Source organism: Ornithorhynchus anatinus, chromosome 17, assembly GCF_004115215.2.
Source record: "Ornithorhynchus anatinus isolate Pmale09 chromosome 17, mOrnAna1.pri.v4, whole genome shotgun sequence".
NCBI classification, from domain to species: domain Eukaryota; kingdom Metazoa; phylum Chordata; class Mammalia; order Monotremata; family Ornithorhynchidae; genus Ornithorhynchus; species Ornithorhynchus anatinus.
This window is the reverse complement of record NC_041744.1, coordinates 17,460,646-17,472,585: the sequence shown is the minus strand read 5'-3', so window position 1 is coordinate 17,472,585 and position 11,940 is coordinate 17,460,646. Positions and strand designations below refer to the sequence as shown.

The 11,940-nt window shown below is 57.1% G+C and overlaps 1 protein-coding gene across 2 annotated transcripts; it reads left to right on the top strand.

The window, feature by feature from the left end:
• Window positions 1-200: 200 nt before the first annotated feature.
• On the top strand, window positions 201-9,880 carry CFAP298 (cilia and flagella associated protein 298). Of its 2 annotated transcripts, none has more exons than XM_039914525.1 (8): window positions 201-303; window positions 3,933-4,112; window positions 4,439-4,606; window positions 4,960-5,027; window positions 6,818-6,976; window positions 7,907-8,042; window positions 9,062-9,157; window positions 9,618-9,880. In XM_039914525.1, the coding sequence occupies exons 2-7, from the start codon at window positions 3,974-3,976 to the stop codon at window positions 9,136-9,138; spliced, it is 747 nt and encodes a 248-aa protein (XP_039770459.1). In that variant the 5' UTR covers window positions 201-303; window positions 3,933-3,973; the 3' UTR covers window positions 9,139-9,157; window positions 9,618-9,880. The 2 variants fall into 2 exon arrangements, with proteins under 2 accessions (XP_039770459.1, XP_028938667.1); XM_029082834.2 differs by having other exon boundaries at window positions 202-303; window positions 7,907-8,038.
• Window positions 9,881-11,940: the final 2,060 nt, after the last annotated feature.

Here is an 11,940-nt window from a genome sequence, read left to right as displayed (position 1 = left end):
TGGGGCAACCTGCTTCCCCTGTGTCTACCCCAGCGCTTAGAACAGTGCTCGGCACATAGTCAGCGCTTAACAAATACCAACATTATTGTTATTATCGAAGGTGGACCAGGCCGGGCGGCGCGCGACGCCGTTCCTATGGCAACCGCTCCCCGGCGCCTGCGCAGGCGTGTCCCGTCCGCCCTCGCGTAGACGCCATGGCGCGCAGGCGCACTGCGCTCGACGGCGGCGAAGGGACGGGAAGGGCGGGCCGGGGCAGGTGAAGAGGAGGAGGAGGAGGAGCGGAGGATCCGTCCGGGGAGCGAGGTTAGCCGTCTGAGGGAACGACCCCGGGGCTGGAGTCCATGGAGGGAGCCCGACCGTCCCGCCTCCCCTTTCCCTACCGCCCGTTGCCCCGGGGACTCCCCGCGCCCTCCCCGTGGCCGCCATTCCCGCTCTGTGTACGACGGTCGCCCTGGGCAACCCCCACTTCCGGTGGCCGCGAGCCTCCCCCACCCCGGAGCACGTGACCCCGCTGCCCCTGCCGAGGCCCCCTCCCCCCTCCCCCCCCGGACCTCGGTGACCTCTGCGTGGCTTTAGTGGCAAGAGCCCGGGCTGGGGAGTCAGAGGTCATGAGTTCGAATCCCGGCTCTGCCACTCTCCTTCATTCCTTCCATTCAGTAGTGTTTATTGAGCGCTGACTGTGTGCGGAGCGCCGGACGAAGCGCCAGGAATGGACAGTTCGGCAGCAGATCGATTGGAAAGAGCCCGGGCTTTGGAGTCAGGGCTCATGAGTTCGAATCCCAGCCCTGCCCCCTTGTCGGCTGGGTGACGGTGGGCGAGTCACTTCCCTTCTCTGGGCCTCAGTTCCCTGATCTGGAAAATGGGGATGAAGACTGGGAGCCCCACGTGGGACAACCTGATTCCCCTGTGTCTACCCCAGCGCTTAGAACGGTGCTCGGCACATAGTAAGCGCTTAACAAATACCAACATTATTATTATTATTGATGGGCTCACAGTCTCAGGGGGGGAGACAGACGGACAAAGACAGTGTAGTAGCAATAAATAGAATCAAAGGGATGTACACCTCATTAACAAAATAAATAGGGTAATAAAAATAACTTTCAATCCACTCTTCACCACCTACCTAACCCTGCCCTTCTCCCACTGCGGCCCAGTCCACCCATTTCACTCTAGCGCTTAGTCCAGTGCTCCGCACGTAGTAAGCGCTCAATACTACTGAATGAACTCCCCACACCACCCTAATTACTTGTCAGCTGTGGGACTGCGGGCAAGCCACTTCACTTCTCTGGGCCTCAGTGACCTCATCTGGAAAATGGGGATGAAGACTGGGAGCGTCACGTGGGACAACCTGATGACCCTGGATCCGCCCCAGCGCTTAGAACAGTGCTCTGCTGAGAAGCAGCGTGGCTTAGTGGAAAGAGCCCGGGCTTTGGAGTCAGAGGTCATGGGTTCGACTCCCGGCTCTGCCCCTTGTCAGCTGGGTGACTGTGGGCAAGTCCCTTCACTTCTCGGTGCCTCAGTTCCCTCATCTGTAAAATGGGGATGAACTGTGAGCCTCACGTGGGACAACCTGATTCCCCTGTATCTCCCCCAGCGCTTAGAACAGTGCTCTGCACGTAGTAGGCACTTAACAAATACCAACATTATTAAGTGCTTAACAAATAGCCACGTTATTATTATTATTATTAAAAGGGGGTTGAAGGCTGGGAACCCCACGCGGGACAACCTTATCACTTGTATTCCCCCCAGCGCTTAGAACAGTGCTTGGCACATAGCAAGCACTTAACAAATACCACCGTTATTCTTATTCCTGAAGGCGCACCTCCTCCAGGAGGCCTTCCCTTCTCCTCTGCTCCCCCTCCCCCTGATGACGATGGTATTCCTTTTAAGCGCTTGCTCTGGGCCAAGCACTGATCTAAGCGCTGGGGGGAGATACGATAATAATAATGTTGCTATTTGTTAAGCACTTACTATGCGCAGCACACTGTTCTAAGCGCTGGGGTAGCTACAGGGTCATCAGGTTGACCCATGGGAGGCTCAGGGTCTTAATCCCCATTTTACAGATGAGGGAACTGAGGCACAGAGGAGTTAAGTGAATTGCCCACAGTCACACAGCTGACAAGTACAAGGTCATCAGGTTGCCCCACGTGGGGCTCCCGGTCTTCAGCCCCGTTTTCCAGAGGAGGGAACTGAGGCCCAGAGAAGTTCAGCGGCTTGCCCAAGGCCACCCAACTAATAATAATGACGATATTTAAGCGCTCACTAGGTGCAGAGCACTGCTCTAAGCGCTGGGGGAGATCCGAGGTCATCAGGTTGTCCCACGTGGGGGTCACAGTCTAAAACCCCATTTTGCAGATGAGAAGTGCAGAAGTGAAGTGACTTGCTCCGTCACACAGCTGAGAAGTGGCGGAGCGGGGATTAGAACCCACGACCTCTGACTCCCCAGCCCGGGCTCTTGCCACTAAGCCACGCTGCTTCCCTTCATCCCCATTTTCCAGAGGAGGGAACTGAGGAGGGAATGCATGTCACGTCAGTAAACCCTGTCGGCCCCACCTTCGCAACATCGCTAAAATCTGCAACTTTAAGAAAGAAGGTCTTTAAGTTCTTCCCCTTTAAGGAGAAAGAAAGATCTTCTCCACCCCAGCTGCTACCACGTTAATGCAATCACTCGTCCCCTCCCGCCTGGATGACGGCGTCGGCCTCTCTGCTGACCTCCCTGCCTCCTGTCTCTCCCCAGTCCAGTCCCTACTTCACTCCGCTGCCCGGGCCATTTTTCTACGGAAACGTTGAGGACGTATTACTCCGCTTCTCAAAAAACTCCAGTGTTTGCCCGTCCGCCTCTTTATCGAAAACTCCTCACCACTGGCCCCCTAAAGCCCTCCGTCCTCCTGCCCCCTCCTTCCTCACCTCGCTTCTCTCCTTCTACAACCCCAGCCCTCCCACTTTGCTCTTCTAGTGCTAACATTCCCTCTGTGCCTCCGTCTCGCCTGTTTTGCCGCCGACCCTTAGCCCCCGTCCCGCCTCTGACCTGGAACACCCTCCGTCCTCAAATCTGACAATGACTCTCCCCTTCTTCAAAACCTTTTTGAAGGCACCTCTCCTCCAAGAGGCCTTCCCAAGCTAAGCCCCACTTTTCTTCATCTCCCACCCCCTTCTCCGTCACCCCGACTCGCTTCCTTCGCTCTTCCCTGCCCCACGGCACTTATGTACGTATCTTTAATTTTATTTAGCTGTATTGATGCTTGTCTCCCCCCCACTGTAATAATAATAATAATAAATGTTGGTATTTGTTAAGCGCTGACTATGTGCAGAGCACCGTTCTAAGCGCTGGGGTAGACACAACACAAGGGAATCAGGTTGTCCCACGTGGGGATCACAGTCTTAATCCCCATTTTACAGATGAGGTAACTGAGGCCCAGAGAAGGGAAGGGACTCGCCCACAGCTGACAAGTGGCAGATCCGGGATTCGAACCCATGACCTCTGACTCCAAAGCCCGTGCTCTTTCCACTGAGCCACGCCGCTCTTGGTGGGGAGGGAACCCGACTTGTTTATCTTTGTCTCGTACTTTCCAACCGCTTAGTAGGGTTCTCTGCACAGAGTAAATGCCCAGTAAGTACAATTGAACGAGTGAATGATCGAATGCATTGGCCTGGGGCGGGGTGAGCGGGGAAGCCGGTGGGCCACGTACCGTCTCAGGAGGAGTAGCCCGATGCTACTCTCATCCCGTTCCCCATCTCGAAGCCGCGGTCTCCTGGCCTCCAGTCCCTTCCCCGGGGTCCCCGCCGTCCCAACCAACCAGCCACCCCCCCACCGCTCAGCACCCCAGAGCCAGCGGGGGAGCGGGGACCTCCTGGGGAGCCGAGCCCACCCGAACGCTGGGGTCGATCAGCCGGCCGTCCAGCGCTCACCCTTTTCTCCAACCGTCGTGCAGCCCGCGTCTCCGCTGTCCCTGGGGTCTCCTCGTCGGCCAGGATGGTCCAGCTCCGAGTGAAACGTGGGGATGAGAACCAATTTCTGCTGGAGGCGTCCGGGAGCATCTCGGTGGAGGAGCTGACCGTGCAGGTTACCCGCATTTACAACGGGAGGCTGAAGGTGCAGCGACTCTGCTCAGGTACCGGGACCGCCGGGGACCCCCCGCCCCTCTGTGGGGACGGGCCGCAGCCTTTCGGGGGTGGGAGGCAGGGAGGGAGGGAGGGGGGCTCCCACCCTGAGAGGCCATCATCTCCTCTAACCCTCGGGCCGGGGGTGGCAAAGAGCAATGCCGTCTCCGGGATCTTACGTGAACAGCTGTGGAGCCGAGGCTCGGGTGAATATCAAGTCCTTAAAGGTCCCTAGGTGACGCGGAGGGGAGAAACTGGCAGAGACCTGGCCGTGAGCCGTGACCCCTGCTCTAACATCCACCCGTCTCCGCCTCCTCTCCCCCACCCCCTTTTGCAGAGATGGAGGAGCTGGCAGAGCACGGCATCTCTCTGCCCCCCAACATGCAGGGGCTGACGGACGATCAGGTGGAAGACCTGAAACTGAAGGACGAGTGGGCCGAGAAGTGCACCCCGAGCGGAGGCTCGGTCTTCAAAAAAGATGAAATCGGACGACGGAATGGACACGGTAAGCGGATCTTGGAAATCTGCCTCCCTTGGGGGCATCCAAGGGTGTGCCAGACGACCGAGCGGGGGGACAAAATGGAGTTGGTTCTTTAGCTTCTCAACATAGAGGAGGCAAGTCGTCTTCCCAGCCAACTGACACGATAGAATATAAAGATGTTTTTGTCAGAGGAGGTCCCCTGTCCCCCACGTCCCTGTGCCGGAGCGTCCCACGTGGGGCGGGAGCGGAGCCGGGGAACTCGGCCTTTGTGGCGGGTGCCGGGAGGCAGGGGCCCGTTGCTTGGAGGGAGGTGGCGCCGGGCTCAAGTGCCGGGGGGTGGCCGATGTGCCCGGATTCATTATGTTTCTCTTTTCCAGCCCCCAATGAGAAAATGATGCAAGTTTTGAAAAAAACGATAGAAGAAGCAAAAGCCCTCATCTCTAAGGTGAGATTTCGGCCCCGGGGACAGTTGGAATTGGAGCCCCTCAGGGGGGCCGCCCGCTCACCCCCCCGACTCTTTGCAGGCCCGAAGCAGTGGGCGCAGGTGGCCCCGGGGGCGGTCTGGTGGGGTGGGGTGGGGTGATGGGCCTTCCGCATCAAGCTGGAGTTCCATAAATTCCAGCACGTACTGTACCTTTAAATCCCTCCGGCTCCGGCCGGGAAAACCACAACAAGGGCATCTTGGGCAACTTCTGTCGTCTGCTTCTCGTCGGCGGATTTAAAGTATCGACCGCAGCGCTGGCTCCGATTCCACCCGGGCCCCCATCACTCAGTCGGTCAATTAATGGTGTTTCTGGTGAGCTCGGTGCAGATCGCTGCCTAAATGCCTGGGTGAGGACGGTCCAGTGAGTTGGTCGACGTGTTCCCTGTCTGCAAGGAGCTGACAGGCCCTTCCTTCCTTCCACACCAATTGGAGACCAGGGCTCATTAATCATCATCATCATCATCATCATTATTATCATTACTGTATTTGTTAAGTACAAATATAAGAGATGCAGCATGGCTCAGTGGAAGGAGCACGGGCTTGGGAGTCAGGGGTCATGGGTTCGATTCCCGGCTCTGCCACTTGTCAGCTGGGTGACTGTGGGTAGGTCACTTCACTTCTCTGTGCCTCAGTTACCTCATCTGTAAAATGGGGATTAACTGTGAGCCCCACAGGGGAAAATCTGATGACTCTGTATCCACCCCAGCGCTTAGAACAGTGTTCTGCACATAGTAAGCGCTTAACAAATACCAACATTATTATTATTATATTTGTACCAAGCACAGTTCTAAGTGCTGGGGGAAGTACAGGTTGATCAGGTTGGATACAGTCCCTGTCCCACAAGGGGCTCACAGTCCAAGTAGGAGGGAGAAGAGGTATTGAATCTTCTTTTTAATAATAATAATAATCATGATAATGTTGGTATTTGTTAAGCGCTTACTATGTGCAGAGCACTGTTCTAAGCGCTGGGGGAGATACAGGGTCATCAGGTTGTCCCACGTGAGGCTCACAGTCTTCATCCCCATTTTACAGATGAGGGAACTGAGGCCCAGAGAAGTGAAGTGACTTGCCCGCAGTCACACAGCTGACAAGTGGCAGAGCCGGGATTCGAACCCATGACCGTTTTACAGAGGAGGAAACTGAGTCACAGAGAAGTTAAGCGATTTCCCCAAAGTCACACAGCAGGCAGCTGGCAGAGCTAGGTTTAGAACCAACCCAGGTCCACCGACTCTCGGGCCCGGGTCTTTTCCGGTAGGCCACACCGCTCCTGCTCAGTACAGTGCTCTGCATACAGTAAGCGATCGGTAAATGCCATTGATTGACTGATTGATCTCCGCTCTTGGATTCTTCGAAAGCATCATCTGTGCTTTGATTTGTGCCAGCTTCTCTCTCCCCGACCCCTGGGATTGTAAGACCCTCGAGGGCAGGGAGGGCATCCTACGGGTCTTCTGGGTGTGGTGGTCTCCCCGCGTACCGAAGATGACAGTGATGATGACGATGGTGAGTTGCCTGGGCTCTGGGCTAGACGCCCACATTCCAGGGTTCCCAGAACAGTTAATGCCCCGAGAGCCAAGTCTTTAGTAACTTGCTGGACTAAGGGACATGAAGAACTGCAAGTTGAACGGTGGCTTAAACTTATCTGTACGCCCCCACCCCCCACCGCGTCACCCAGCAGAGTTGAAACCCAGTTGGCACCTCAGGTGTCACCGGGGATTTCAGCAAGAGCAGCAGCATTCCCTGCCCACTTGTAGAAACAGGCCGAAGCCAATGTGTGCGTGACCGTGGAGATGGTGAAAGAGGCCCTGGACCAGCTGCGAGGCGCCGTGATGATTGTCTACCCGATGGGCTTGCCACCCTACGACCCGATCCGCCTCGAGTTCGAGGACAAAGAAGACTTGTCGGGAACCCAGGTGCGCGGGCCGCTCTGCCCTCGGGCCGGCTCAGGTGTCCCCAGACGCCAGGGGAAACGTCCCCTTCGGCCCGCGGAGCCCCGGAACGGGGTCCCGCCGTCCCCAGAAATGGGCCCGGGTGCCTGGAATCCGGTCCCGGGACTACTCGAGTCAGTCGGAAATGGGCCCCGGCAGCGGGGCCGGCGGCCAGCGGCGGAGATGGCAGTGTTGGGGGGCGACTGGTCAGTCGGCCTGGATCTCCATTCAGAGCCGGTGAAGCCGGGCAGTCTAGTGCCTGGCTGATTGTAAGAATTGAATTGCTGGCTGATGGCATCAGTCTCTTTTATGGTATCTGTTAAGTGCTTATTACGTGTCAAGCACTGTTCTAAGTGCTCGGATAGAAGCTTATCAGGTAGGGCACAGTTCTGTAAACCTCACAGTCCAGGTCGAAGGGAGGAGGATGTAACTGCCATTTTACAGATGAGGTAACTGAGGCCCAGAGAAGTGAAGTTACTCGCCCGAGGTCACACGTGACAGAAAAGTGGCAGAGCCGGGATTCGAACCAGGACCTCTGACCGCCCCCAGGCCCGGCCTCTTTCCATTCAGCCATTGGATTTTACCGGCATGTTTGGGACCAAGTTCCGAGCTCCCGGAAGTCTGCGCGGGTGGTCACCGAATCGCCCCGCGTGCCCGGCCCAGCGCCCACAACATCCTCTGTGGTGGGGTGGGCCCCACGGGATGGAGGAAGGAAATCTTTTCCCACCTTAGGGTGGGTGACCATGTCTAGACCGCTTTCTCCCGACGGCGGGGCCACCTGAGTGGCCCGACTTCCAGTCTGGGAAGTCTGGGAATCGACCGGTCTCCCGGGTGGCGGGTGGAGGAATGGGAAGATGGCTCCCGGCCCACGGACCAGGGTCGGGGGGTACCACCTCTTGTTCCGACGGGGCGTAGGCCGGGCTGCAGGTCATAGAGGAATCCGAGGCCCAGCTGTGGTGGGCGGCCAAGGAGTTGAAGAGGACCCAGAAGCTTTCGGACTACGTGGGGAAGAACGAGAAAACCAAAATCGTCGTCAAGATCCAAAAAGTAAGTACCTCTCACTTGACAGCATCTTAATTATTTAAAATGACCTGGGCTTTTTGTCTCCTTTCCAGCTGGAGAGAAGGGCCAGTAGTTGGGAGAGAACGATTGAGCGGAATAAATCAGGCCCGTAGAGAGCCCAGGTTCTGGGCCCGAGTCCATTCGGCTTGCAGAAAAGTCAAAACATTTTCCAGACGACAGGGGGACGGGCCAAGGTGCCTAGCCCGCTGCCGGGGCTCGGTGGCCGGAGAGGCCCCTCCGGCCCGCTGCCTCTGCCCTTCCTGGACCCCCTGAGTCTCGCTTAGCCTTCGGGAGGAGGTGAAGTGGCCAGTCTGGTCAGACCTGGCTGGGACAGGAGGAGGTGGCGTCCAAGATGGGGAGAAGCAGAGAGGTAGATGAGGGGTTGGCTTCGGGCCGGGATGCTTCCAACCTGGCGCCGGGTGGGCAGTGGGACTTCTGAGGGTCTCCGATGCTGCAGGGAGAAAGACCCCTCCTCCCCGCCCTCCCTCAGACCGACCTCTGGGGAGATGGACCGCCAGCTGCTCGCCATGGCCTGAGGCTCGCCCCTCCGTCACTCCCGCCCCGGCGGTCAGGCGGGCGGGGAGTCGAGAGTCGGCCCTCGGACCTGCTCCTGAGCCGACGTCCCCAACGGGCAGTTGGCTGAAGAGGAGCTGTTGGGATGATCGGTCAGTCGGTCGTATTTTTCGAATGCTTACGGTGTACAGAGCACTGTACTAAACGCTAGGGAGAGTGCGATATAATAGACACATTCCCTGCCCACAACGAGTTTACAATCCGGAGGGAGTTGTCTTGAAGCGCCTTTACTTTCCCGCAGTTGTTTCTTTCAGAGATGTAAGTTTCTTCTCCCGTATGGGAGTCGTGTTCGTCCGTTTTGCTCCGGAGCCCCACGCAGAGGCAGGAACCGAGCCTCCGTATTGCCATCGAACCTTCCCTGGCACGTTGTAGCGCTCTTTAAAGAGCATCCTCGTCGATGATGATGAACCAGAAATTTTTTGAAATTCTTTTCAGAAAGGTCAAGGAGCTCCAGCCCGGGAGCCTGTGATAAGCAACGAAGAACAGAAACAGATGATGCTCTATTATTATAGAAGACAAGAGGAGCTCAAGGTACCCAGTTCTGGGCCGGGCTTGGTCCGAGCTGCGTTCAAGAGGGTCATTCTGAGGCGGCTCCCGGGGGATCGCGTGGGGATGGCACCGAGAGCGGGGCCCGGGCCCGGTGGGGACGCCCACCAAAATGGGAGGTCGGAGGGGCGCGGGGGGGCGCGGACCGGGCCGGGAGGAAGGGTCCGGTCTCCCTGCCGAAGCGTCTGCTTCTAAACTGCATCTGACATGGAGCACGAGTGCACCAGTGATCGCCCAGTGATATTTATGGAGCACTTACCCTTGCAAAGCACCGTCCTGAGCACTTGGGAGAGTCCGTGATGTGTGTGCGCGCTTTGGCCGGGCGGGGGATGGGTCCCCTCAACCCGAGAGAAAAGCCCCTCACGATGTCGGGGCTCCCGCCTTCTCGCAAGGACTTCTCGAGTTCTGCTTTTCTCTTCACGGTTCCTTTTCAAACGATTTGCAGAAGTTGGAAGAAAACGAGGACGACTCCTGTTTAGATTCGGAGTGGGCCGACAGCGCCGCTCTGAAGAAACAATTCCACGGTGTCAAAGACATTAAGTGGAGACCAAGATGAAGCGGATCCTGGGGCCGGCCCGTCGCTCTGTGGGAAACGAGAGCCGCTGCTCGAGCAGCGGGCGACGCCGACCTTTTTTCTCGGATTCCGGGATCGCTTCTGGACGTGCCGGCTGATGGTCCGTGAGCACATTAAACGAACGAAGTTTGTGATCTGGGAGTTGACTCCGATTTTTCCGAAGCAGAGCCCCAGCCCCACTTCAGTGTCGCCAAATAGAGATAGTAGTCGCTATCCTCGTCCTCGAGGAGCTTATGGTCCAGCGGGGGAAACAGGCGTTAAAATAAATTATAGGTAGGGAAAACACCAGAATTGAGAAGTGTGTAAGGAAGGGCTATAGTGGGGAGAGAGCGGCGTGCGTATAGGTGATGTGCATCAGTCAGTGGTATTTATTGAGCGCTTACTGTGTTCAGAGCACCGTACTAAGCATTTGGAAGAGTAGAGTCTGATTTCCCTACCCGCAGTCTAGAGGGCGAGACAGACATTAATATGAATAAAGAAATCGCATAGATGGAGTTGAGTACTGTGGGGCTGGGAGTGAGGATGAATAAAGGGAACATGTCAGGGGGACACGGGAGGGAGTTGAAGAAAATGAAAAGCGGGGTTAGTGAAGGCCTCTTGAAGGAGCAGCGCCTTCGATGAGCCTTCGCAGGGGAAGAGAGTAAACCGATGAGGCTTCGAAGGGGAGGAGGGTAATTGTCGGGTATGAGGAGGGAGGGCGTTCCGGGCCGGAGGTGGGACGTGGCTGAGAGGTCAGGCTACAGAGAGTAGTTGGCATTAGAGGAGCAAAAGTAGGAGAGTAGCGAGGAGAGGTGGTAGGAGCAAGGGGATGGAGTATTTTAGAGTACAGTGCTCTGGACAAAGTAAGCGCTCAAATCGGATGGATGGGTGGATGGATGGATGGATGGATGGATGGATGGAAGGTCAAAGTTGGACATGGGCTGCCACTGGGGGTCGCCAGCCCCTCAGGCTGACGGGTTGGGCTCCCTCGCCCCCTTAGAAAAGGCAGGAGCTCAGTTTGGTAAACTGCCAAAACGGTTATGCGCTCAGATGTAGAAAAGGAAATCCAGCTTGTTTCTGCCAGGGTCCCGAGTGTGTGTAACCCGCCATTTCCTCCGAATGCCTTTGGCCTCGACCTGTGTCATTTTAAGATGAAGAGGGAGGTGTCGGCCCTATCTCGCCGATGAGGAACCCGGGGGCCGGAGGAGCCAGGAGGCTTAGCCGTGGCCGTACAGCGGGAGAGCGGCGGAACTGGGGTTCAGAAGGCGGATCCTCCGATTCCCAGGCCTGTGCCCTTCCCGCTAGGCCTCCGCACCGCTTCCCGGTTTGGGATCGCTGGGAGACTCCGGTCTTCGGCCTGAAACTCATCGGTCCGGGACCCCCGCCGGCTAAGGTTGCTCCGGCTCAAAAACGTTTTCCAATAGCCTTGAAGAAGAACGCGATCCGAGGTCCGGCTTGAGCCCGACGCTGGTGCGGGAGGCCAGGGCAGGGATGGTCGGGCCACAGGGATACCTTCTGTCTAAGACGGGAGAACGGCCCACGGGAGAAGGCTGGGCCTCTCGCCGCCTTGTTGATGATGCTGCTGCTGCTGCTGGTCATTTCACTGCTCCTCCTCCTCCTCTTCCTCCCCACTTTCCTTCTTCCCTTATCGTCCTCCTCCTCCTTCCTCTTTTTCTCTCCCTCCTCCTCCTCCTCAGCCGCTAAGCGTCGTCGATACCGAGAGTCCCCAGTGGGCATGTGGTGTGGGGCTATTTTGTGGTGGCAATTCCTGCGGAACATTTGGGCCGCTAGACTTCCATCTTCTCCATTTCCGGGAGGTCCGGGAACGGAGGGTAAAATGCCCGGCCAAGCCCTCTCATTCAGCATTGTCCGGCAACTGGTCCATCAGCTGCTTCTGGGCCCCAAACTTGACTCCTCTGGGCCTCGCTTTTCAAATGGTATTGATTAAAGAGCTCTGTGTTAAGTTCTGAGGCGGGTTCAGGATAATCAGCAGCGGTGTGGCGGCCTAGTGGAAAGAGCACAGGCCTGGGAATGGAGGGGCTCAGTCTGAGAGAGAAACCAGATATTATTTTACCGATGAGGAAAATGAGGCCCAGAGAGCTTGGGTGCTTTCCCCAAGCGCACAGAGGAGATCAGGCCAGGGGCACAATAGGAAATAAAACCCAGGTTGCCTGGCTTCCAGTCCCTCAAGATCACGCTCCCTCCCGACCCCCCT

Bases quoted from the DNA above. Each gene is read 5' to 3' on its own strand.
- CFAP298 (XM_029082834.2), top strand. From the start codon at position 3,974: ATGGTCCAGCTCCGAGTGAAACGTGGGGATGAGAACCAATTTCTGCTG. The intron at 4,113-4,438 runs GTACCGGGACCG...CCCCTTTTGCAG, and splicing joins GGTGCAGCGACTCTGCTCAG to AGATGGAGGAGCTGGCAGAG. The intron at 9,158-9,617 runs GTACCCAGTTCT...AACGATTTGCAG, and splicing joins GAAGACAAGAGGAGCTCAAG to AAGTTGGAAGAAAACGAGGA.